Raw genomic sequence first — 25,709 nt, 5'->3', positions numbered from 1 at the left:
GGCATTTCTGAGGACAGCCAGAAATTCTGCAGGGCTTTGGTGAGGACCACACTTTAAATTGTAGGCCGCAGCCTTGGCAGAGGTTACAGTTTTATAAGGCCCAAATTCCATGTGGCACTTATGTTTAACCTCTCTCCAGGACTGATTGGAATAGGCCCTCAAGGTCTCAAAGAATTGCCGGTATTTCTCCTCAAACACCCATGGCAGCAATTCTATTTTGGTGTGGTCATCTCTAATGCCCAGAATCTCTAACGTCTGTTCATATGTTTTCATGTGTTCGGTATTTTCAAGGGACCCTTTCTTAGAAAACATAGGAACAGTGTCCTTCAGGAACTTAATGACCTTTGGGGTGTCATATCTCCTGAATGACCCCTGGGATTTCCCTTCCTGCCTATATGAAACCTCATATTTTTCTTCAGAGCGCTCTGGAGTGTATCTTGATAGCTTAGGAGGTGACCTATATTCTGACCCTGCCTCACTATCAGATACTTCGCTGTGATGCGGGTATCTCCGCTCATCAGCCTCCTGCTTGCCTGGGTTGGTCCGGTTTCGGACCCCAGAATTTATTTGGGCCGTCAACCTTATAATCTGCTCCTCCAGAGTTTTCTGCTCAGATTTTATCAAGGTAAGTTCTGACTGGTCATGCTTTTCCCCTGGGTGAACTTTAATTTTGACAGGAGATAACCTCTCTGATCTGAAGTATTCCACCTCATCTTTTAAGTCCTGATACTTCTCTTGAAGTTGTTTTAACTCCTGAAAGTTTCTTTCATACAGGTCCTGAGCACTTCGAAAGTCTCCGACCAATCTATCATAATGTTTCTCGGATTCGTCTAAACGAATACCGGCATGACCAAGCTTCCCTTTCAAAGACTCAATGTCCTGATTTTTGCTTTCTAACAAGAGGCGGGCCTCTGACAACTCTTCCCTTAGAGTCATGGTCCGCTGGGCAGCTCCAGCGGTCATGAACCATAACATGGGCCAAGCTTCTAGGAGAAGTCTGTCACGGCCTCTATCACTTTCTGTTCCAGCAAATGCCATTAAAAACCCAACAACCTGGCCCTTTTGGTTAAACAGGTCCTCAAAGGTGCTCATGGCCTGCTCTTTCTCTTCATCCACAAATTCATTATTACTATCCCCCAAATTCAATCTCTTGCGGAGATAATTTATTACTTCATTTTCAACATACTTCTGCCAAGCACCGGCAGCTTTCCGAGCTGGCTTCATAACTTCCTGCTCAATGCCTTGAGCCGCCATATTTTCCTCGTTATGCTTGGAAGAGGTGGATCCGTGATTACTGGATGCCATTTTGATACAAAATATATGTTTGATAACGTGTACAAATATACAATCACCAGTGCGTTTTGTGTTATGGTACGATTTCTATGGCTCTCAGCAGCGCCTCCAAATTTATGTTGTGGTGGTTTATGTAAGGATATTTTTATCTATAAAGGGCGTGTCCCTTTCCCTTAGATGAAATATTACAGTGCCTCCAGCCGTTAAAATACGGCAAATATTTAGTAAACCAATAATTTGGACACTTTGATAATTTGATCACCACTTATTATTATACCTTGAATTCTTTTAGCCAATATGATTTCGTACCATACACACAAAATTTGCCTTATAATAGATAAATATAAAAATTTATTTATGTACAAAAATTATATATATATTAACACAAAACACAAAAGACTGGTGATAAATGAATATTGGTACACACAATCAAAAATATATCCTACCAATGTAAGACACACTAATAATGTCTCTAACTAATTACATCAATCACAAATTTAAATGATATGATATTTATTAAATTTATTAATAATTAATAATTTCGAATATCTCAAAGGTTATATTCTTACATGCCGTGGCCATAGGCTTGCAAGAAGTAAGCCCTTGATATATGATACTCTGGTTATTAATATTCAATAAATTATGAAATATGGAAAAATTTATAATATGGCAATCAACAATTTTTTTTTTTTAACAGTAACACAGTATCTGACTACATATATCTAACTATCCAATATTGTTGTAATACACTACGGTAATTTTTATGATTCTACACAACAGAGAAAGTAATGAATACAAATCAAATAAACATCTCACCACACCCGGACGTCAGACTAGGCAACTCTCCCGGGGATTTAGCTGGCAGTGGAACGCCTTTAGACTGATATATAGGCAAGTGATAGATTCAATAGGGGAGAATGTAGGAAGTTATAAGTTTTGAGGTTTAAAGTTTTAGGAAGTTTGAAAAGATGGAAGAGTAGTTATTCAGCAGAGATCTTCTTCAGATGTCAGGTCTTTCCATGAGGTCTTTATGAGGGTTTTTTTTCTTTTCATGAGGTCTCCTTCTTTTAAAGCACATGGGCTTTTTATATCCACTAGTCCATTGTTCTAAGATACCTTCCCACCAGGCTTCCTGATTGGCTAGTTGAGAAATGTGTGTACATAAGCTATTTCTCACCTGCCCACCAGGTGGCGGTCATGTATCACAGAACAATGTGAGTATTTGAGATGACTCATATCTTGGGTGGAATCTTCAGGTAATTTCAGGAATAAAATATACGGCTCTTTCCAGATATAGCAGTGATCATACCTATATTATTCTAAATAGGGACCATGGAATATAGGTGTATATTCAGTTATTCCTATTTGAAATACCATCCTGTTTGTTTCCTGATAAGACATGTAACTAATGCTAGTTTATAATACATCTTACTTCCCATCATCTCAATACTCAAGTTAGTGATATATATAGTTCCCATTGCTGAGTATTTAATGGTGTTTTAAAGTCTATGACATCTTATTTATAATCTGTTTCTGTAGTACATTTTTGTAATGATATACAGTGAACTTTTAGACTTAAATGTCCTGAATTTCACCTCTTGGTTTCAGCATCAACATTTCCTCTGTGTAGGGGAAAAAAAAATTCTCTGTTTGCCTAGCCCTTGTATTGGACTCATGGTAAACAATTGTTAATGCTTTCACCCTTGGTGAACAATAGTAGATGGTAATAGTTTCAGAGGTTTGTTGGTTCATCACACTCTACAGGTTTTGGTTAAGCTTTCAAACAGTTGAGTTCCCGTCTCATTATTGTTGAAATGTTTACAAGTCAGAGTCCTATTTGTTTGACTTTCTGTAGGTGCATTCTTCTCACTTCCATATACAAATAGTCCTTGTTGACAGTTTAAACAGTCCCATTGTCTTGGAAAAGTCTTAATTCCCTGTTCTCTTCAGTTCTTTAACTAGAATTCTTGAAGGTTCAACCAAGACAAAATTAACTCTTAACATACGGTTCTGCTGAGCTGTTTGCTATATAACATTATGTCTTGATAAAAGTCATATTCTTGAGACATGATTCAAAAGCCCACAACAGCATTCCTTGGCACAAATGGCCCATAGCATGCTCGGTTGCTTGCGTAGCGACAGCCGAATAATAACCATCAGACAGAGGGATGACTTTTGGCTGTCCACCTTGTTGGACCCTCGCTACCGTTCAAAAATGGTGGCCTTTTTCACACCTGCTGAGAGGGAGGCCAAAATAAAGTACTATAAAAACCACCTATGTAGTCAGTTGGTCTCTGCCTTTGTGCGCCAACGTCCATCCTCAGACACTGTGGGCCCTGTGCGCTCGCTTTCCGCTGCCATGGCAGCAGGGGAGGGGTGGGGTGGTAGGAGCAGTGGCAGCTCCACCAGCAGCGGCTGCCTCAGTCTGCAGTCGATAATGAGTAGCTTTCTTCACCAGCGCAGTGAGAAAACTACTAACCAGCCGCAGCAGCAGCAGCATCAGGTGGACCTGGAGCAGGACCTCAAACAACAGGCTCGGGCCTACTTGGACAGCACCCTGCCAACCGAGGTAGACAATCCCCTTGACTACTGGGCAACGAAACTTGACCTTTGGCCCCAACTAGCTGAATTTGCCCTTGAAAGGCTGTCATGCCCGGCCAGTAGCGTGGCATCGGAGCGCGTGTTTAGTGCGGCAGGAGGTATTGTAACTCCGCGGAGGACACGACTGTCCACCCAAAGTGTGGAGAGACTCATGTTTGTGAAAATGAATCAGGCGTGGATTAGTCTGGATTTCGAACCACCAGTTCCTGACACAAGTGACTAAATCCGCCATGAATCATGCCCCAAACATGTTATTATTTTTAACATAGGCCTCTGTATGGCCTTCAATTTAAGCTGCTTACGCTTCGCCACTCTGCCATGGGCCCCTGTACCACCTCCTCTTGCTGCTGCCAGGTCCAGAGTGTGTCATGGGTCCCTGTACGGCCTCCCATTGCTGCTGACTTCATCGCCAGACTCTGCCATGTGCCACTTTCAGGTCTCCTTACACTGTTGGTGGGTTCCATTTTGTGATAGGGTGCTGTATGGCCTTCCATTGCTGCTGCCTCCACCGCCACCCTGCGCCATGTGCCTCTGTCGTCTGCTCACGCTGCTGACGGCTTCCGCTTTTTAACCGAGGCCTGTGTTTGGCTTCCGAATACTGCTGCATCCACCGCCACCCTGCGCCATGTGTCTCTGTCGTCTGCTCACGCTGCTGACGGCTTCCGCTTTTTAACCTAGGCCTGTGTATGGCTTCAGAATAATGCTGCCTACACCGCCACCCTGCGCCATGTGCCTCTGTTGTCTGCTCACGCTGCTGCCAGGTCCATACTGATTCATGGCCCCCTGTACCGGCTCCTCATGAACGTGGTTCAGCGGGTTTGCATCACTTAACGGCAAATCGTTGACAAACGCTGGGACGTTCAGTGTTGTGCGCATTAAGCCAGACACCAAAGGGCAGCACAGACCTGTTATTACTCGCTCAAGCATGGCTGAACAAAACCAGTCTCTACCACAAATTGGACCCAGACCTGCCCAGGGTCTCGTAAGTAGATTGCACGGAGGAGTAGAGTTCGTTATTGGAATTAACTGTGAGGGACTTTTAAACCTAGGCCTGTGTATGGCCTTCAATTTTAGCTGCTTACGCTCCGCCACTCTGCCATGGGCCCCTGTACCGCCTCCTCATGCTGCTGCCAGGCCCGTAATCTGCCATGGGCCCCCGTACCGACTCCTCATGCTGCTGCCAGGCCCGTAATCTGTCATGGGCCCCTGTACCGCCTCCTCATGCTGCTGCCAGGTCCAGAGTGTGTCATGGGTCCCTGTACGGCCTCCCATTGCTGCTGTCTCCATCGCCACACTCTGCCATGTGCCACTTTCAGGTCTCCTCACACTGCTGGTGGGTTCCATTTTGTCATAGGGTGCTGTATGACCTCCCATTGCTGCTGCCTCCACCGCCACCCTGCGCCATGTGCCTGTCGTCTGCTCACGCTGCTGACGGCTTCCGCTTTTTAACCGAGGCCTGTGTTTGGCTTCCGAATACTGCTGCCTCCACCGCCACCCTGCGCCATGTGTCTCTGTCGTCTGCTCACGCTGCTGACGGCTTCCGCTTTTTAACCTAGTCCTGTGTATGTCTTCCGAATACTGCTGCCTCCACCGCCACCCTGCGCCATGTGCCACTTTCAGGTCTCCTTACACTGTTGGTGGGTTCCATTTTATGATAGGGTGCTGTATGGCCTTCCATTGCTGCTGCCTCCACCGCCACCCTGCGCCATGTGCCTCTGTCGTCTGCTCACGCTGCTGACGGCTTCCGCTTTTTAACCGAGGCCTGTGTTTGGCTTCCGAATACTGCTGCATCCACCGCCACCCTGCGCCATGTGTCTCTGTCGTCTGCTCACGCTGCTGACGGCTTCCGCTTTTTAACCTAGGCCTGTGTTTGGCTTCCGAATACTGCTGCCTCCACCGCCACCCTGCACCATGTGTCTCTGTCGTCTGCTCATGCTGCTGACGGCTTCCGCTTTTTAACCGAGGCCTGTGTTTGGCTTCCAAATACTGCTGCCTCCACCGCCACCCTGCGCCATGTGCCTCTGTCGTCTGCTCACGCTGCTGACGGCTTCCGCTTTTTAACCTAGGCCTGTGTTTGGCTTCCGAATACTGCTGCATCCACCGCCCGCCCACTGCTGCTGCCAGGCCCGTAATCTGTCATGGGCCCCCGTACCGACTCCTCATGCTGCTGCCAGGCCCGTGATCTGTCATGGGCCCCTGTACCGCCTCCTCATGCTGCTGCCAGGTCCAGAGTGTGTCATGGGTCCCTGTACGGCCTCCCATTGCTGCTGTCTCCATCGCCACACTCTGCCATGTGCCACTTTCAGGTCTCCTCACACTGCTGGTGGGTTCCATTTTGTCATAGGGTGCTGTATGGCCTCCCATTGCTGCTGCCTCCACCGCCACACTGTGGCTCCACACTCTGGTTTTGGCCCCGTGACTGCCCAAATGAGTGAAGTGTGCGGTGATTCTAAGATCGACGGCACTCATCTGCATGTCATACTGACTGTCAGTATTATTTCTCTTCCCCAGCAGACTCCAAGGGCATTTAAATTAAAGGTACAGTGTTCTGCACTAATATAAAGGCTCTCTGAAGCCTAGAAACACCCTTTTTATAAGTTAAATTCGCAGCGAATATATTCGCCTCGAATCGAATTTATTCCGCGAATTCGGCGAATCAGCCGAATCGAATTTTTGAATAATTCGCTCATCTCTAGTGAGTACCATCGTTACCGACAGATTAGACATTTTTTAATTCACATTTTGGCCTTATACCCTCTTCTCCGATTTCATTTTTTGAATGTGTCAGCTGTAACTCTCCTAGAGGTAGGGGTCTTATTTCTGATCTTTATCACCAATCTTTGATCTGTTTTTCTCATACACCCCCTTTGTATAGACAAAGATGGGAGGAGGACGGTGGTATCACTTTTTCGGATGAGGATTGGGATTCCATGGTGGATAACATATGTAAGTGTTCTAGATCTCTTTCTGTCCATGAAACAGCCCTCAAGGTTTTAACTAGATGGTATTACACCCCATCAAGACTACATGTATTGTTCCCTCAGGTGTCCCCTTTATGTTTTGGGGCTGTAGTCTCACAGGTACTTTGGTTCATATATTCTGGGATTGCCCGACCATATCTTTGATTTGGCGTAAGATATCTGAGGTGGCTACCTCACTGGCGGGTATCCCGGTACGATTGTCTATACAGACCTGTTTATTGGGGGCTCATATCCTGGGGGTCTCTGATGCCACTATGAGACTGATACATACTATTTGTATTGCCACTTTATGGGCTAATGCCTTACATTGGAGGTCCAATGCCGTACCCTTGGCCTCTGTTTTACGCAGGGTTGATGCTGTGATGCTCATGGAACGTATTCATTATACCTTACTGGATGGGATGCACCTATTTGATAAAAAATGGGAGTCATGGAGGGATTGTAGACATTTATTGCATGATTAACAACATTCCAAGTGAAGGTTGACTGGCATATACTGTTGACAGATGTATCATTCAACTTACTTTATCATCTACATATTTCATGTACTTGCAATCTATTCTTTTCTATTTCTTCTCTTTCTTATGTTAATATACTTTTCTGTATTGTATTTTTCAAAAGTGCCTTGTTTTTGCTGTAAGTATCATTTGAAAATGTACTGTTTTACAGTCTACTTTTGCAAAATAAAACCATTTGTAAACAAAAAAAAAAATGCCAACATGTATTCTGCTCCATGTTTTTGGTGAAAAAATCCCAGTAAGTGTATATTGATTGCTTTGTGTGATAGTTATAGCGTCTACAAACTATGGGAGAGATACTGCAATTTACACCATTTTTTTGCTATACAGCGCTGCGCTAGTTTAACAGACAATTGCGCGGTTATGCAACATGGTACATAAATGAAATTTATGTCCTTTTTTCACACAAATAGAGCTTTCTTTTGGTGATATTTGATCACCTTTGCGCTTTTTATTTTTGCCGCTATAAACAAAAAAATTTTGAGAAAAAATGTTTTTTGGAAAAAAACAATATTTTCTTGTTTCTGTCATAAAAAATATCTAAAAAAACTAAAATTGCTTCATAAATTTAGGCCAAAATGTATTCTGCTCCATGTTTTTGGTTAAAAAAATCCCAATAAGTGTATATTGATTGCTTTGTGTGAAAGTTATAGAGTCTACAAACTATGGGAGAGATAATGGAATTTACAGCTTTTACTTTCTGACTGCTCATCACATTTCTTGAGGTGCTAAAATGCCAGAATAGTACAAACACACCCAAATGACCCCTTTTCGGAAAGTAGACACCCTAAGCTATCTGCTGAGAGGCATATTGAGTCCATGGAAGATTTATTTTATTGCCACAAGTTTCTGTAAAATGACAGAAACATTTTTTACACAAAGTTTAAATGATTTATTTCTCGCACAAGCCATGGGTATATGTGGAATTACACCCCAAAATACATTCTGCTTCTGCCACATGTGTGAGACTTTTTGGGAGCCTAGCCACATACAGGAGCCTGAAATCCAATGACCACTTTGAAAGCCTGAAGGTGCGTAACTTCCTCATTTCACTTCCTCACTACCTATCACAGTTTCGAGGCCCTGAAATGCCAGGATAGCACCAACCCCCCCAAATGACCCCTTTTTGGAAAGTAGACACCCTAAGGAATTTAAAAAGAGGCATGGTGAGTATTTTGCAGATCTAATTTTTTATCACAAGGTTTTGAAATATAAAAAAAGAAAAGAAAACATATTTTGTTTTTTTCTTAAATTTTCAAAAACTTGTGGCAACAAATGAGATCTACACTACCAGATGCTTCTCGGGGCTGCAGTTCCTCTGAGCTCCACAAGGTGGTGATCTCATTTCTACCCAGTCCGGAAGTCTCTATGGAAGACAGATAGGAAGTGATGTCAGGTACAGACAGGAAGTGGTCAGGTACAGACAGGAAGTGATGTCAGGTACAGACAGGAAGTGACCTGGAATAAAGACAAAGTTCCATGTGGCACAAAGAAACAGAGACATCGGTGGAAGTAGCAGCAGAGGAGGTAATAAGATGTTATTTCCTATTTACACCCAGTAACCCCCCCCGTCGTGTCCGTCCTCTTCCTTCATAGTCATGTCTATCCTCTTCCTCCATAGTCACTGTGACATCTTCTATATCCAGCAGATGATGATACACACATATATAGTGTGGGAACCCAGATAAACCCCTTCAGGGGGAGGAGTTGATGATAATATATTTGCTCCCAAAGCTGGCCTACATGGTTCAGTTTTATCGTTCAGCCAGCGGGATGAGAGAAAAAAATATTATTATTATACAGGATTTATGGCGCCAACAGTTTGCTCAGCGCTTTACAATATAATGGGAGACAATACAGCAACAATACAGTTCAATACAAGAGGGATAGGAAGGCCCTGATCCTGGGAGCTTACAATCTGGGAGGGAGGGGCTGGTGGTACAAAAGGTAGTAACTGTGGGGGATGGACTGGTTGGAAGAGTAGAAGATTTCATTATTAGCTGAGGGCAGGATAGGCTTCCCTGAAGAGATCGGTTTTCAGAGATCACCTAAAAGTGAGCAGAGTAGGTGATAAATTGGGGTAGAGAGTTCCAGAGGATGGGAGAAGCTCTGGAGATGAGCATGGGAGGAGGAGACAAGGGAGCTAGAGGTCTTGTGAGGCGCAAAGAGTACGGTTTGGGTGATATTTAGAGACGAGATCAGTGATGTAATTTGGGGCGGAGTTATAAATGGCTTTATACATTATTGTTCGTGTTTTGAATTTTATCCGTTGGGCAATGGGAAGCCAGTGGAGGGATTGGTAGAGAGGGATGGAGAACACTGAATGGAGGCCAGTGGAGGGATTGGCAGAGAGGGGTGGAGGACACTGAGTGGGGGCCAGTGGAGGGATTGGCAGAGAGGGGTGGAGGACACTGAATGGAGGCTAGTGGAGGGATTGGCAGAGAGGGGTGGAGGACACTGAATGGAGACCAGTGGAGGGATTGGCAGAGAGGGGTGGAGGACACTGAGTGGAGACCAGTGGAGGGATTGGCAGAGAGGGATGGAGGCCAGTGGAGGGATTGGCAGAGAGGGGTGGAGGACACTGAGTGGAGACCAGTGGAGGGATTGGCAGAGAGGGGTGGAGGACACTGAGTGGAGGCAGTGGAGAGATTGGCAGAGAGGGGTGGAGGACACTGAGTGGAGGCCAGTGGAGGGATTGGCAGAGAGGGGTGGAGGACACTGAATGGAGACCAGTGGAGGGATTGGCAGAGAGGGGTGGAGGCCAGTGGAGGGATTGGCAGAGAGGGGTGGAGGACACTGAGTGGAGACCAGTGGAGGGATTGGCAGAGAGGGGTGGAGGACACTGAGTGGAGGCCAGTGGAGGGATTGGCAGAGAGGGGTGGAGGACACTGAATGGAGGCCAGTGGAGGGATTGGCAGAGAGGGGTGGCTGATACAGGACGGTTAGTAAGGTGGATGAGTCTGGCAGCAGCATTCACGATAGACTGAAGAGGGGATAGCCTGCGATGAGGTTGGACAATGAGGAGGGAGTTACAATAGTCAAGGTGAGATATAACAAGGGAGGGAATAAGTTGCTTAGTAGTTTCTGAGGTTAGGAACGGGCGTATCTTGGAGATGTTGTGGAGGTGAAGTCTACAAGATTTGGACAGTGATTTGATTTGGGGCTGAAAGGACAGATGGGAGTCTAGGATTACACCTAGTACCCTGGCATGAGGGGAGGGACTGATGGTTGTATTATTGATCTTGATGGAGAAGTCAGGGGAGGGGGCACGGGCTGGAGGGAATAGTATGAACTCCATTTTGGAAAGATTGAGTTTGAGGAAGTGGAGTGACATCCATGCCGATATGTCACTTAGTAGGTTAGTAAAGGGAGAGGAGACTGAAGAGGTGAGGTGAGGAGGAGACTGAAGGGGTGAGGTGAGGAGGAGACTGAAGGGGTGAGGTGAGGAGTAGAAAGATAGATTTGTGTGTCATCAGCATAGAGATGGTACTTAAAGCCATGGGAGGTTATCAAGTAACCAAGGGAGGAGGTGTCAAGAAGGTTGTTGTTGTCAGTGAGGTGGGAGGAGCTCAGGCAATTGTAGACTAAGCGTTCTAGGAGTTTAGAGGTAAATGGCAGCAGAGAGATGGGTCTTAACTAATTCAGGTTGGTGGGGTCCAGGGAGGGCTTGTTAAGTATGGGAGTGATGTGCGCATGCTTTAGAGGGGAGGGGAAGGCACCAGTAGAGAGGGAAAGATTGAAGATGTGAGTGAGGGAGCATAGGATGGAAGAAGAGGGTGACCGTAGTAGTTGTGAGGGGACAGGATCCAGGGGGCAGGTAGTGAGATGGGCTTCTGAGAAAACCTTAGTGACCTCTTCGGTAGTAGCGAGGTCAGAAGAGGAAAGTGTTGAGGGAGGTTTAGTATAAGGTATGCTAAGTGGGATGGATGTCTGTGCAGTGGAGATGTCCCTACAAATTGCATCAATCTTGTTTTTGAAATTATTTGCAATCTTATGAGCAGTAAGTGAGGTGCTGGGTGGAGGTGGAGAAAGTAGAGAGTTAAAAGTAGAGAAGAGACGACGAGGACTGGATGACAAGCTATTGATGAGAGTGACAAAGTCGTCTTGTTTGGCAGCATGGAGGGAGGAATTGTATGTAAAGAAAACAGATTTATATCGGGTGAATGCTTGTTGAGATTTGGTTTTACGCCACAATCGCTCCAGCGCACGACTATGTCGTTTTAATGGTCGGGGCCTGATGCTTCGTGTTGTTAGAGGAACAAGTGAGTCCAGTGTAGATGATAGTGAACTGTTGTAGACAGCAGTGGTCAGGTCAGGGCAGGACAGGGAGAGATTCTGTCATAGAGTTGGTCAGTTGCAGAGTGGAAAGGAGCCGGGTTCAAGTTGTGAAGGTTTCTTCTGGTAATTGTTTGCTGCTTGGAGGGATAGGTGTTTGAAGACGAGGAGACTGTGAAGGTGATGAGATTGTGATCAGAGAGAGGAAAGGGGGTGTTTGTGAGGTTGTAGGGAGTGCAAAGATGAGAGAAAACAAGGTCCAATGTATTCCCATCAGAGTGAGTGGAGGACGGTATACATTGTGCTAATGCAAAAGATGAGGTTATGTTGAAGAGTTGGGATGTAGCCGGGTTGTTGACATTAATAGGAATGGTAAAATCTCTGAGAATGATAGCGGGTAGTTCAGAGAAGAGAAAGTAGGGTAGCCAAGCGGAGAAATCATCAAGAAAGCGGGACACGGGTCCAGGAGGCCGATAGATCACTGCAATCCTCAGAGAAATGGGAGAAAACAGCCAGATGCAGTGAGTCTGGGAAGAAGAGAAGGATAGAGATGGAGGGTTAGGGGGGACTTGAAAGGTGCTCAGTGGGGACAGAAGCAAACCAACCCCACCACCTTTCTGACCACTGGGTTTGGGTGAGTGGGTCCAGAGGAGGCCTCCATAGGGAAGTGCTGCGGGGGAAGCAGAATCTGCTGCTTGGAGTCAGGTTTCTGTAATTGCTAGTAGGTTAAGGGAGCCGGAGACAAAAAGGTCATGGAAGGAAATAGAAGCGATTCCCCCATCCACACATTGGAGGTGGATGGGGGAATCCTCCCCGCTGCACTCTTGTATTCTGACAATGGGGGGACTCCTCCGCTCTTAGAATAAACAGATCAGCACTGAAGCTATTGGCTGCAGCCGCTGGGGGAGGGGCTTTTATCCGGCAGTGGCCACACATGGATGGAAATGTGAGCGATCCCTGCTGAACCAGCTGAATTTCCATGGATCTATGGTCACCTTCAGTGACTTCCTCCCCTCCCCCTCATCTCCTTCATGATGGAAGTCATGCTGAGATCATCTCCCATTGGCTGAGCAATATTCTCATTTGTCTCTCAGCTCCTTCTTGCTATTCCTCGTCCTGCCTGTTGTTTCCTTGGATTGATTTTCTGTGTAGTGACCCCGGCTTGGTCTCTTGGATGCGCTCGTCTGTTGCTTGCCCTGACCTTTCTCCTGATTCCTGGATCTCCTCCTCATCTCTCCTCCATATCCTCTTACACAGCTTTTCTCCACACCTGCAGTGACCCTGGGGGGAGGAAACTTGGCACCAGCACGCCGCCAAATCCATCCCCACCATTAGGGGCTCTGGAGACAATTGTCTGCTATTTACACTCCGTTCCTCCGCACGTCACCTGATCACATGACAGCTTACTTCCACAGATTCCGGACAGATTTCTGGATGGTAAAGGTCAAAGGTCACTCTTCAGTTTAGGAGAGGTAGGACGCACCCAAGAACAAGGATTTGGTTTGCATGGGAGCCTCATATAGAGGACCCCTCAAATCTCCCCATCCAAATGTCCCTCCATCCAGAGTCTATATGTCCTATGACATCACACTGACCTCACAGCTCCTCCTCCCAATATCCTTCCATCCAGAGTCAGAGAATCCTATGTCATCACACTGACCTCACAGCTCCTCCTCCCGATGTCCCTCCATCCAGAGTCAGAGAATCCTATGACATCACACTGACCTCACAGCTCCTCCTCTCGATGTCCCTCCATCCAGAGTCAGAGAATCCTATGACATCACACTGACCTCACAGCTCCTCCTCCCGATGTCCCTCCATCCAGAGTCATAGAATCCTATGACATCACACTGACCTCACAGCTCCTCCTCTCGATGTCCCTCCATCCAGAGTCAGAGAATCCTATGACATCACACTGACCTCACAGCCCCTCCTCCCAATGTTCCTCCATCCAGAGTCAGAGAATCCTATGACATCACACTGACCTCACAGCTCCTCCTCCCAATGTCCCTCCATCTGATTTTTTCTGATGCTCTTAGGATGTGGGGTCCCTTGGTATCCTCACATGTAAAGTGGGACTGTTGGTCCTGTGTTCTATGTAATGACATCAGAATGCTGCAACAAGCCTATACCCTGCGTAGTGTGGGGGTCCTGTGGGGGGGAATTATACCTCAGCCTGAAGTGGGGCTTTAATAAAATGGAGACCTGAATGGAGAGGTGAGGAGGATTCTGGGAATATCATTTGATGTGACTATTTGTGTTCAGATGTAGAGTTTTCCTCCTGTGAAGTCTGGAGATCATATGACATCACATTGCCTCCACCTCCCTCCCTGATAGAAGAGAGAAAGAAGAAGAAGATTCTAGAAGTCACCAGAGAGATCACTGAGCTGCTGACAGGAGAGGTGAGCGGTGCCGGGAATTCTGGGACATTCTCCAGTAACAGACAAGGGATGTGTCTGGATGGTGACTGTATCATTGTGTGTGTCAGGTTCCTATAAGGTGTCAGGGTGTCACTGTCTATTTCTCCATGGAGGAGTGGGAGTATTTAGAAGGACACAAGGATCTCTACAAGGACGTCATGATGGACAATCAGCCGCCCCTCACATCACCGGGTAAGAGGAGACTTTATTGTAAAGGAGAGAGCAGTACGGAGGATCCACCTAGATCCCCCATCATCTGATAAACACATAGAAACAATGGATTCAGTCAGTGTGTGTGTTTCCTACAGATGGATCCAGTCATGGGAACCCACCAGAGAGATGTCCCCGTCCTCTGTATTCCCGGGATTCCACACAGGAAGGTCACACCATCCCTCACCATCATCAGGTAGATGATGACAATTATTGGTAGTTGTGATTTATACACAGCATGTTTGTTACAATGAATGTTTTATTATATCTTTCAGAGTGGAATCCTCGGGGATGATAATATTGATGTTAAAGAAGAGTATAAAGAGGAGGATGAGGAGTATGGAGTGATGGAGGAGTTTTCAGAAGGACACAAGGAGATGATGGAGCCACCTAATACCAGGAACCCACCAGAGAGATGTCCCCGTCCTCTGTATTCCCTGGATTCCACACAGGAAGGTCACACCATCCCTCACTATTACAAGGTTGGTGGGATGGAGCATCTAGAACATGGACTTGTAAAGATGATGTGTGGATTGTTTATGTGACCTTACATTTTACAGATGATATTTTCTCTCATTTCCTTGATTTAGAGTGGAGATCCAATCGATATAGAATTTGAGGTGAAAGCAGAAGAAGAAGAGGCGTATGTGAGGGATGATCAGCAGTCTATGGAGGAGGATGGAATAACGGGGACATTTATAGAGGAGGACACTCCTACAGAGATCAGCACAGGTGGGTCATGAACACTAAATCCATTCCTCCACCCATACTGCTCACTGATTGGTCCAGAGTAGGGCGGGGACTGGGTGATATCAGCCTGTAATCCCCTGGTCACTTTCCTGAGCTGTGTTCCCCGTCCTGTATTCCTGGATTTCTTTCGGATAATCTTCCTTCTCTGTGCTGCAGACACAATTTATGTATCTACAACAAAAAATATAGAAAAAAGCGCCAATCTATGTGTCAAAGAAAAATATATAAACCTTGTGTATAAAGCAGCAACACCCCACCAAAATTATAAATAATAAATTTGGCAAATTTAAACAATATATCATATAGGCATGCGCTAGAAAAATATATACAACACCAAATAATTAAGTGTCCATAATAAACTGTGAAAGTCCAAAAAAATCAATTTGAAATTCCAATGTGAACTGTGAATGATCCACCACCAAATGAATTAAATAAACTCACCAGAGCTCAATGCTGATCAGATTATAGAGCAGCACTTGTGCTCTGGGAGCGATGAATGCAACGATTTCCAAATATTAGATGAAGTAAGTAATCAAATCCTGATCATCAATAATGGCAGTCGGCATAAAGAACAGCATATCTCTATCAGAAGCAATACTCTGCAGCCACAAGGTCTTATATCTCTCCTTTCAAATCCATCTCTCCATAATGTATAGGGTGCACTCAGGGACAAAAGAAAGAAATATAATGGTGGAATACGTTTCATAAAAAGTATATATTTAATAGAATCTCCAATACACTCACAAGAAAGGTGTCCAGACAGACACCAGCTTAAACAGCGATCCACAGCAACTGAGGAACGAGGATCTCCGCTCACCGCGGATCACCTCCGACACACAATAGGAACAGAACGTCCTGACGTCAGCATCGAGTAGTCCACGCCCAACGCGTTTCGTCACCACAACGTCATCAAGGGGCGGTATTGATCATCAGGATTTGATTACTTACTTCATCTAATATTTGGAAATCGTTGCATTCATCGCTCCCAGGGCACAAGTGCTGCTCTATAATCTGATCAGCATTTAGCTCTGGTGAGTTTATTTAATTCATTTGGTGGTGGATCATTCACAGTTCACATTGGAATTTCAAATTGATTTTTTTGGACTCTCACAGTTTAATATGGACACTTAATTATTTGGTGTTGTATATATTTTTCTAGCGCATGCCTATATGATATATTGTTTTAATTTATGTATCTAGACTGGATTTCTGGAGATTCTGGGGTTCAGCTGGCAGCAAAATCTTCATTTCACCATAGACATTACTAGACCTAGGCACCTGGGGTGTGTCTTGGATCTTCTTTTTCATGACCGCGTCTAGTAAGATCTCTGACAGAACAATTCTCCCAGGATTACTTACTCTGTGGTCTGCTGGCTGTGCCGGGTGGAGGGATATGTCTGTAGTGTCTCAGACCCAAGTCACTGAGTGCAGTCTCAGGAGATGGGAGGCAGCGGTGTGGGACCTCTGCAACTTGTCTACAGTAAACATTTAATCTTCCACTGATTACTGAATACAAATATTATGAGTCCTGACCCTTACACTGTATAATTTATATTGTACATTACATACTCCTGACCCCTGCACTATATACTCCATGTTGTACATTACATACTCCTGACCCCTGCACTATATACTCTATGTTGCACATTACATCCTCCTGACCCCTGCACTATATACTCTATGTTGTACATTACATACTCCTGACCCCTGCACTATATACTCCATGTTGTACATTACATACTCCTGACCCCTGCACTATATACTCTATGTTGCACATTACATACTCCTGACCCCTGCACTATATACTCTATGTTGCACATTACATCCTCCTGACCCTTGCACTATATACTCCATGTTGTACATTACATACTCCTGACCCCTGCACTATATACTCTATGTTGCACATTACATACTCCTGACCCCTGCACTATATACTCTATGTTGTACATTACATACTCCTGACCCCTGCACTATATACTCTATGTTGTACATTACATACTCCTGACCCCTGCACTATATACTCTATGTTGTACATTACATACTCCTGACCCCTGCACTATATACTCTATGTTGTACATTACATACTCCTGACCCCTGCACTATATACTCTACGCTGTACATTACATACTCCTGACCCCTGCACTATATACTCTATGTTGTACATTACATACTCCTGACCCCTGCACTATATACTCTGTTGTACATTACATACTCCTGACCCCTGCACTATATACTCTATGTTGTACATTACATCCTCCTGACCCCTGCACTATATACTCTATGTTGTACATTACATACTCCTGACCCCTGCACTATATACTCTATGCTGTACATTACATACTCCTGACCCCTGCACTATATACTCTATGTTGTACATTACATCCTCCTGACCCCTGCACTATATACTCTATGCTGTACATTACATACTCCTGACCCCTGCACTATATACTCTATGTTGTACATTACATACTCCTGACCCCTGCACTATATATTCTATGTTGTACATTACATACTCCTGACTTCTGCTCTCCCCCCTCCCCCCACTGCTATATATACACATAATATGGATTGTCTTTTGTTCCCCCCATTTCCTCCCACCTGGACATTTTATATCGGATGATGTGATTGGAGCACAGACTTTTACATGGTGATAATAATGTGATAACATCCTCCAACTTTGGACCCTTAAACAGAAAGCGATAATGAGGGAGGAGTCAATACCCCAATGATGGTGGTCTTCAGGATCAGTCCAGTCTTCATCTTGGTTGTTCTCCCCCCATCCTCACTCTCTGACCTCTGGTGGGGCTCAGCCCCGCTGTTCTTCATGGCTAAATCATGGAGTAAATCAGGAAGTGCAGTACTTCTTGTGTTGGGAAGATGGCGATGAGTGATAGAGGGGGTGGGGACCCTCGTCCTATAATCCCCTCATCACTGTCCCTCCTATAAAAAACAGTTCTGGTTGTTTCCTCACTCTCTGACTAAGGTCCATGAATAAAGAAATGACCTGGTAGGAGATCAGAGGAGCCATTTCCTAGTTCCCTTGAGGGTGGAATTGTAAGCTCCTCAGAGACCAAGCTGCCTGATGTGGGCAGAGTCCTGGTTTGGGGGAACCAATCAGCTCCTGTCTAGTAATCCTCTTTGTCTTTGTATTTTAGTCCATGGCCGGGAGATGAGGAAAACCTCCGAGGATTGTCTCACTTTGTCTCCAGACTGGAAAGTAGAAGATGAGGACATCACACAGTATAGTCCAGGAGAAAACCCGGCTCCCTCCAATGTCCATCCGGCTCCACCCAGTGTAGATGGACCATCGGATTCCTCGTATCCTGAGGAACCTCAGACTGTGCAGGACCGGGCCGGCCTTCCAACAGGGAAGAGGTTCTCCTGTCCTGAGTGCGGGAAGGGTTTTTCATTGAAGTCCAGTCTTTACAGACATCATAGATCTCACACAGGGGAGAAGTCATATTCCTGTCCTGAGTGCGGGAAATGTTTTTCAAGGAAGTCTGATCTTTACAGACATCAAAGATCTCACACAGGGGAAAAGCCGTTTTCCTGTCCTGAGTGTGGGAAATGTTTTTCACATAATTCCAGTCTTCAAACACATCAGAGATCTCACACGGGGGAGAAGCCGTACTCCTGTCCTGAGTGTGGGAAATGTTTTTCAGAGATGTCCAATCTTCATAAACATCAGAGATCTCATACGGGGGAGAAGCCGTATTCCTGTCCAGAGTGCGGGCAATGTTTTTCACAGAAGTCCCATCTTTACACACATCAAAGATCTCACACAGGTGAGAAGCCGTATTCCTGTCCTGAGTGTGGGAAAAGTTTTTCAGAGAAGACCAGTCTTTACACACATCAAAGATCCCACACAGGTGAGAAGCCGTATTCCTGTCCTGAGTGTGGAAAATGTTTTTCAGATAAGTCCAGTCTTCACAGACATAAGAGATGTCACACGAGGGAAAAGCCATTTTCCTGTCCTGAGTGTGGGAAATGTTTTTCACAGAAGTGCCATCTTTACACACATCAAAGATCTCACAAGGGAGAGAAGCCGTATTCTTGTCCTGAGTGTGGGAAATGTTTTTCAGTGAAGTCCAGTCTTTACACACATCAGAAATCTCACACGGGGGATAAGCCATATTCCTGTCCTGAGTGCGGGAAATGTTTTTCAGTGAAGTCCCATCTTTACACACATCAAAGATCTCACATGGGGGAGAAGCCACTTTCCTGTCCTGAGTGTGGAAAGTGTTTTTCAGATAAGTCCAATCTTTACAGACATCAGAGATCTCACACAGGGGAGAAGCCGTATTCTTGTCTTGAGTGCGGGAAATGTTTTTCAGTGAAGTCCAATCTTTACACACATCAGAGATCTCACACAGGAGAGAAGCCATATTCTTGTCCTGAGTGTGGGAAATGTTTTTCACAGAAGTCCCATGTTTACATACATCAAAGATCTCATACGGGGGAGAAGCTACTTTCCTGTCCTGAGTGAGGGAAATGTTCCTCACTGAAGTCCTGTCTTCCTGTACATCAGGGATTATAACAGGGTAGACAGATCAGACGGGTCAGTACTTATTGGGGGGTGGAATGGGAAAAGATGGAAGAGGGCTATGGCAGATGATAAGAAGGTTCCCATGTTACAAATAACCAGTGGAATTGGTACCATTTGTATGAAAATAAAAAATACACAAAATCCGTGTAAACAAGGTGTCAGTGAATGAAAGTGTTTGTTCCCCAATGCCAGAAGTGTGCCCAGCACAATAGGTGAGTTGGAAGGTTTGGTGCATGAAGAGAACTAGGATTGAATTGGTATTGCTGAATCTTGGCTTCATTCCTCACATGACTGGGCCATTCATATTCCTGGCTAGGTTCTCTTTCGGAGAGACGGGGGAAATAGGAAAGGTGGTGGAGTCTGTCTCTATGTGAGAAGTGATCTCAGAGCGAGTGTGAAAGAGGACCTAGTTGATGGAGAGTGTAATGAGGCTGAAGTATTATGGGTGGAACCAGGGGGGGACTGACAACTCCTGGTGCCCCCGGGCAATAGGGGATCATGGGGCCACTTTGTCCTTGCCCAAACTCAAAATAGCTAATGAAAAAGGTACCAGGGGCATCTCGTGGGTCCCCCTACTTACCCCGGGCCCTCGGGCAGTACACGAGTTTCCAAATAGTCAGTCTGTCCCTGGGTGGAACTGCACATGGGGGGCGTACTACAAAGGTCATCATTGTATTTTGTTATAGGCCTCCCAGTGTTAATGAGGAGGTGGAGACTCCGCTCCTCGCAAAGATGGAAAGGGCTGCAAGGGCTGGGACAGTGATAATAATGGGGGATGGGAACTACCTGGAAATTGACTGGAGTAATGGTACTACAGGAACAGTTAAAAGACAGGAATGTGTAAACCTACTACAGGACAATTCTATGGTCCAGTTCATAGAAGCCCCAACTAGGAATAATGCTCTGCTGGACCTGGTCATCTCCAAACATGCAGAGCTTATTACGAATGTCCATAGAAAAGAACATCTGGGTAGCAGTGACCATAACATGATTTCATTTATTGTTAGCTGTAAACAGCGAGCACATACGGGAAAAATAAAAATGCTGAATTTTAAGAGCTAATTTTTAAAGGCTGAGATCTGCTTTCTATGACTTAGATGGTTAGGGAATATTGGCATCGATGAACACAACACAGAAATGGGAGTTCTTCAAAAAGACTGTATGTGACCACACTGCAAAATATATTCCCATGGACAACAAGTATAAAAGGCTAAAAATCCAACCTATGTGGCTTACGGCCAAAGTTACAAAAGCGATAGATAATAAGAAAAGAGCTTTTATTAAATATAACAATGAAGGAACGCGATCATCGTTTACACATTACAAAGAATATTATTTACATGTTTTCCTCTGTACAGTGCACATCGTCTGCCATTGAAGTGTTACATTTGTTGGAATGGGATTGTGGATCCATCAATATGAGTTCCGGGGTCAAGAATGGCTACATTTGATGTCTTCTTATCAGGCAGACTTTTCCCAGAAGGAACAAACTGAAACAGAAATGTATTCGCTGTTTTTGAGGTTGGGAAAGCTCTTGGAAAAGAAATCGGCACTTTTTTGTCATATTAAAACATTCGATAAGTATGCCCAAGAAAAGATCAACCCACTTGGGTGGAGGATCCAGATCTTTCCCAACATTGAAAAAATAAGTGAGGAATTCAAGAGGGAACGGGAGGAAAGCCTACAATCATGCTCACAGCAAATGATGTCCATATTGGCTCCGGAATATAATAAACAGATGTTATCATTGGAGAAGGATATTGGAGATGCAGAGAGATTGTTATCTGCATTCACAACACATTCATTGTATTCTGATTTGGAGAGGAAACTTAGGGAAGGCCTAGCAGATTTGTACAAACACATATCAACGAAAAAAGAGAATACATTTTGGTGAGATAAAACAGTGTTTTTGGAAGGGAAAGCATAAAGGTGGACGATCCCTCAGTACATGAACCTCCATAGGAGGCGCTATCACCACACTACACAGGACACCTTAGAACATGAACCTCCAGAGGAGGCGCTATCACCACTCTACACAGGACACCTTAGAACATGAACCTCCAGAGGAGGCGCTATCACCACACTACACAGGACACCTTAGAACATGAACCTCCAGAGGAGGCGCTATCACCACACTACACAGGACACCTTAGAACATGAACCTCCAGAGGAGGTGCTATCACCACTCTACACAGGACACCTTAGAACAGTGGTCGGCAAGCCGCGGCTCGCGAGCCACATGCGGCTCTTTACACACTTTAATGCGGCTCTTCTGTGTGCCGGGCGCCCGCTCCCCTCCCTCCTCTCGGGCGGTCGCCCCAAAAGTCAGGACTCTGCAGCTAGCCTCTGTCAGTGCGCGCCCTGTGTGCAGCCCCGGCGGCCGGCTCTACACAGCTCCAGTCGGGTCATGTGGTATAGGGGGGGCGTGTATTTCTGTGTAGCGCCGCGGCGGCGAGGCAGCATCCTCTCTCTGTCTGCCGCCCTCAGAAGAAGACTGTGCCTCCCAAATCAGCAGCGTGTCATCCGGTAGGTGTAGCAATGGCCTGGCCTGCCTGCCTCTGGGGACTCAATTTCTGTGACAGAAAAAGGAAGGGTTGGGGGGGAATGGAGGGGGGGAGGGGATGAATATGAACTATATGCCTCTGGAACTTGGAAATGAGAGATGTGGGCAGGGCCAGGGAGAGACAAATGAAAGGGGTGACTGATGGCCATCATGGAGGGGGGGGGATAATTATGAATTATGTACTCATATGAGAGATGTGAACTGTGAACAGGGCAAAAAGAAAGGGGTGACTGATGGCCATCATGGAGGGGGGGTGGTGATTATGAATTATGTACTCATATGAGAGATGTGAACTGTGAACAGGGCAAAAAGAAAGGGGTGACTGATGGCCATCATGGGAGGGGAGGTGGTGATTATGAATTAAGTGTGCCTAACTATGGAAATGAGAGATGTGAACAGGGCAGGGTAAAAAGAAAGGCGTGATGGCCATCATGGGGGGGGGGGGAATGTGACATGAGGGGGGAGAAATGTGACACGAGGGGCAGAAATGTGACACGAGGGGCAGAAATGTGACGCGAGGGGGTGAAATGTGACACAAGGGGAGAAGTGTGACATGGAGGGGCAGAAATGTGACACGAGGGGAGAAATGTGACATGGAGGGGAGAAGTGTGACACGAGGGGAGAAGTGTGACACGAGGGGAGAAGTGTGACATGGAGGGGCAGAAATGTGACATGAGGGGAGAAATGTGACATTGTGGGATTGACATAAAAAGGGTTGATGTGAAAAGGGGGGTGTGGACATAAAATTGCGGAATATCGTAATCTAGGAGCCAACAAAATAAGTTAGTGGCCAGGTTCTGAGGTCAATATATAACAGTACCAGTGAGGACTATTTCAGTGTGTTTTCACATACTTTTATATGTACTTTTTTAGTTGTATCTTGATTTTTATTTCATTTTATGTTGTCATTTTTTACTTTTATTCAACTTGACTGCAGAGCCAGTGCCATGTGTGCATGCCTGTTTTATTACTTTTACTTCTTGCCTACTGTTTGGGTGTATCCATCAAGGTGGAGAACCCTGCTTAAAATATCCATGATGAGCCCCACTAATTTTATAATGCTATTTACACACATTAAGATGCCATATATGCGTCATCCACAGATAAATACCAGTGCGTCATCCACAGATCCCCCATAACAGTGCGTCTTCCACAGATAAATACCAGTGCGTCATCCACAGATAAATACCAGTGCATCTTCCACAGATAAATAACAGTGCGTCATCCACAGATCCCCCATAACAGTGCATCTTCCACAGATAAATAACAGTGCGTCATCCACAGATAAATAACAGTGCGTCATCCACAGATCCCCCATAACAGTGCGTCTTCCACAGATAAATACCAGTGCGTCATCCACAGATCCCCCATAACAGTGCATCTTCCACAGATAAATAACAGTGCGTCATCCACAGATAAATAACAGTGCGTCATCCACAGATAAATAACAGTGCGTCATCCACAGATCCCCCATAACAGTGCGTCATCCACAGATCCCCCATAACAGTGCATCTTCCACAGATAAATACCAGTGCGTCATCCACAGATAAATACCAGTGCATCTTCCACAGATAAATAACAGTGCGTCATCCACAGATCCCCCATAACAGTGCATCTTCCACAGATAAATAACAGTGCGTCATCCACAGATAAATAACAGTGCGTCATCCACAGATCCCCCATAACAGTGCATCTTCCACAGATAAATAACAGTGCGTCATCCACAGATAAATAACAGTGCGTCATCCACAGATCCCCCATAACAGTGCGTCTTCCACAGATAAATACCAGTGCGTCATCCACAGATCCCCCATAACAGTGCATCTTCCACAGATAAATAACAGTGCGTCATCCACAGATAAATAACAGTGCGTCATCCACAGATAAATAACAGTGCGTCATCCACAGATCCCCCATAACAGTGCGTCATCCACAGATCCCCCATAACAGTGCATCTTCCACAGATAAATACCAGTGCGTCATCCACAGATAAATACCAGTGCATCTTCCACAGATAAATAACAGTGCGTCATCCACAGATCCCCCATAACAGTGCATCTTCCACAGATAAATAACAGTGCGTCATCCACAGATAAATAACAGTGCGTCATCCACAGATCCCCCATAACAGTGCATCTTCCACAGATAAATAACAGTGCGTCATCCACAGATAAATAACAGTGCGTCATCCACAGATCCCCCATAACAGTGCGTCTTCCACAGATAAATACCAGTGCGTCATCCACAGATCCCCCATAACAGTGCATCTTCCACAGATAAATAACAGTGCGTCATCCACAGATAAATAACAGTGCGTCATCCACAGATAAATAACAGTGCGTCATCCACAGATCCCCCATAACAGTGCGTCATCCACAGATCCCCCATAACAGTGCATCTTCCACAGATAAATACCAGTGCGTCATCCACAGATAAATACCAGTGCATCTTCCACAGATAAATAACAGTGCGTCATCCACAGATCCCCCATAACAGTGCATCTTCCACAGATAAATAACAGTGCGTCATCCACAGATAAATAACAGTGCGTCATCCACAGATAAATAACAGTGCGTCATCCACAGATCCCCCATAACAGTGCGTCTTCCACAGATAAATAACAGTGCGTCATCCACAGATCCCCCATAACAGTGCGTCATCCACAGATAAATACCAGTGCGTCATCCACAGATCCCCCATAACAGTGCATCATCCACAGATCCCCCATAACAGTGTATCATCCACAGATAAATACCAATGCGTCATCCACAGATAAATAACAGTGCGTCATCCACAGATCCCCATAACAGTGCATCATCCACAGATAAATACCAGTGCGTCATCCACAGATAAATACCAGTGTGTCATCCACAGATAAATAACACTGCGCCATCCACAGATAAATACCAGTGCGTCATCCACAGATAAATAACAGTGCGCCATCCACAGATAAATAACAGTGTGTCATCCAATATTACTTCTTTTATGTGATTAAGGATGCCGGTTTGGTGTTGGTGGCTTTATTTTGAAATGAAACATTTTTATAGGTGCCCTGTTTGACATGGCTACAAAGAAAAAACAACGAAAAACGGAAGACGAAAACCGTGAATTTAAAGTGGAATGGACCGAGACTTTCGCGTTTCAGAACGTAAGTGGCTTTCCGACCTGTCTTATTTGTAAAGAAAAATTGGCGCATAACAAAAAATCTAATTTGGAGAGACACTTTACAACAAAACACTTGTCCTTTAGTAATAAATATCCTGTTGGTGATGCAAGGAAGAAAGCAGTTGAGGAACTTCTGAAGAGTCAAGAAAAATCAAGTTCTGCGTTTAATCAGTGGGTGCAGTCTTCCAACTATGTTAATTTTGCAAGTTTTGCGGTTAGTCAAGAGATTGCTAAGAGAGGCAAACCATATACAGATGGCGAATACATAAAACGTTGTTTTATAAGTGCATCAGAAGAGTTATTCAGGGATTTTAAGAACAAAGAAGAAATTCTAAAAAAAATTAAAGAGTTGCCATTGTCTGCTAAAACAGTGAAGGATAGAACAGC

The 25,709-nt window shown here is 45.2% G+C and overlaps 3 protein-coding genes across 3 annotated transcripts in view; 2 read left to right on the top strand and 1 right to left on the bottom strand.

Annotated features, from left to right (window-relative positions):
• The window catches only part of LOC149450622 (uncharacterized), a 69,180-nt gene extending 49,432 nt beyond the window's left edge, over positions 1–19,748 (top strand). The window contains exon 8 of the mRNA XM_089691664.1: positions 18,524–19,748. Coding sequence (XP_089547790.1) covers positions 18,524–19,534 — 1,011 coding nt within the window. The 3' untranslated portion in view covers positions 19,535–19,748. The remainder of the gene's footprint in view (positions 1–18,523) is intronic.
• Positions 1–25,709, bottom strand: part of LOC149450619 (uncharacterized) — a 225,844-nt gene that overhangs the window by 127,598 nt on the left and 72,537 nt on the right. The gene's annotated exons all lie outside the window — the stretch shown is intronic.
• LOC149450623 (uncharacterized) lies at positions 11,387–15,923 on the top strand. Its single transcript, XM_089691668.1, has 7 exons — positions 11,387–11,393; positions 13,934–14,070; positions 14,157–14,280; positions 14,397–14,494; positions 14,574–14,780; positions 14,889–15,030; positions 15,796–15,923. Exons 1-7 carry the CDS (start codon positions 11,387–11,389, stop codon positions 15,921–15,923), a joined length of 843 nt encoding a protein of 280 aa, XP_089547794.1.

This window comes from Staurois parvus, unplaced genomic scaffold (assembly GCF_062004578.1).
Source record: "Staurois parvus isolate SC_StPar_1 unplaced genomic scaffold, SC_StPar_1.0 ptg000569l, whole genome shotgun sequence".
In the NCBI taxonomy this organism is placed as follows: domain Eukaryota; kingdom Metazoa; phylum Chordata; class Amphibia; order Anura; family Ranidae; genus Staurois; species Staurois parvus.
The sequence above is the reverse complement of the archived record's forward strand: the minus strand, read 5'-3'. Positions and strand labels throughout refer to the sequence as shown.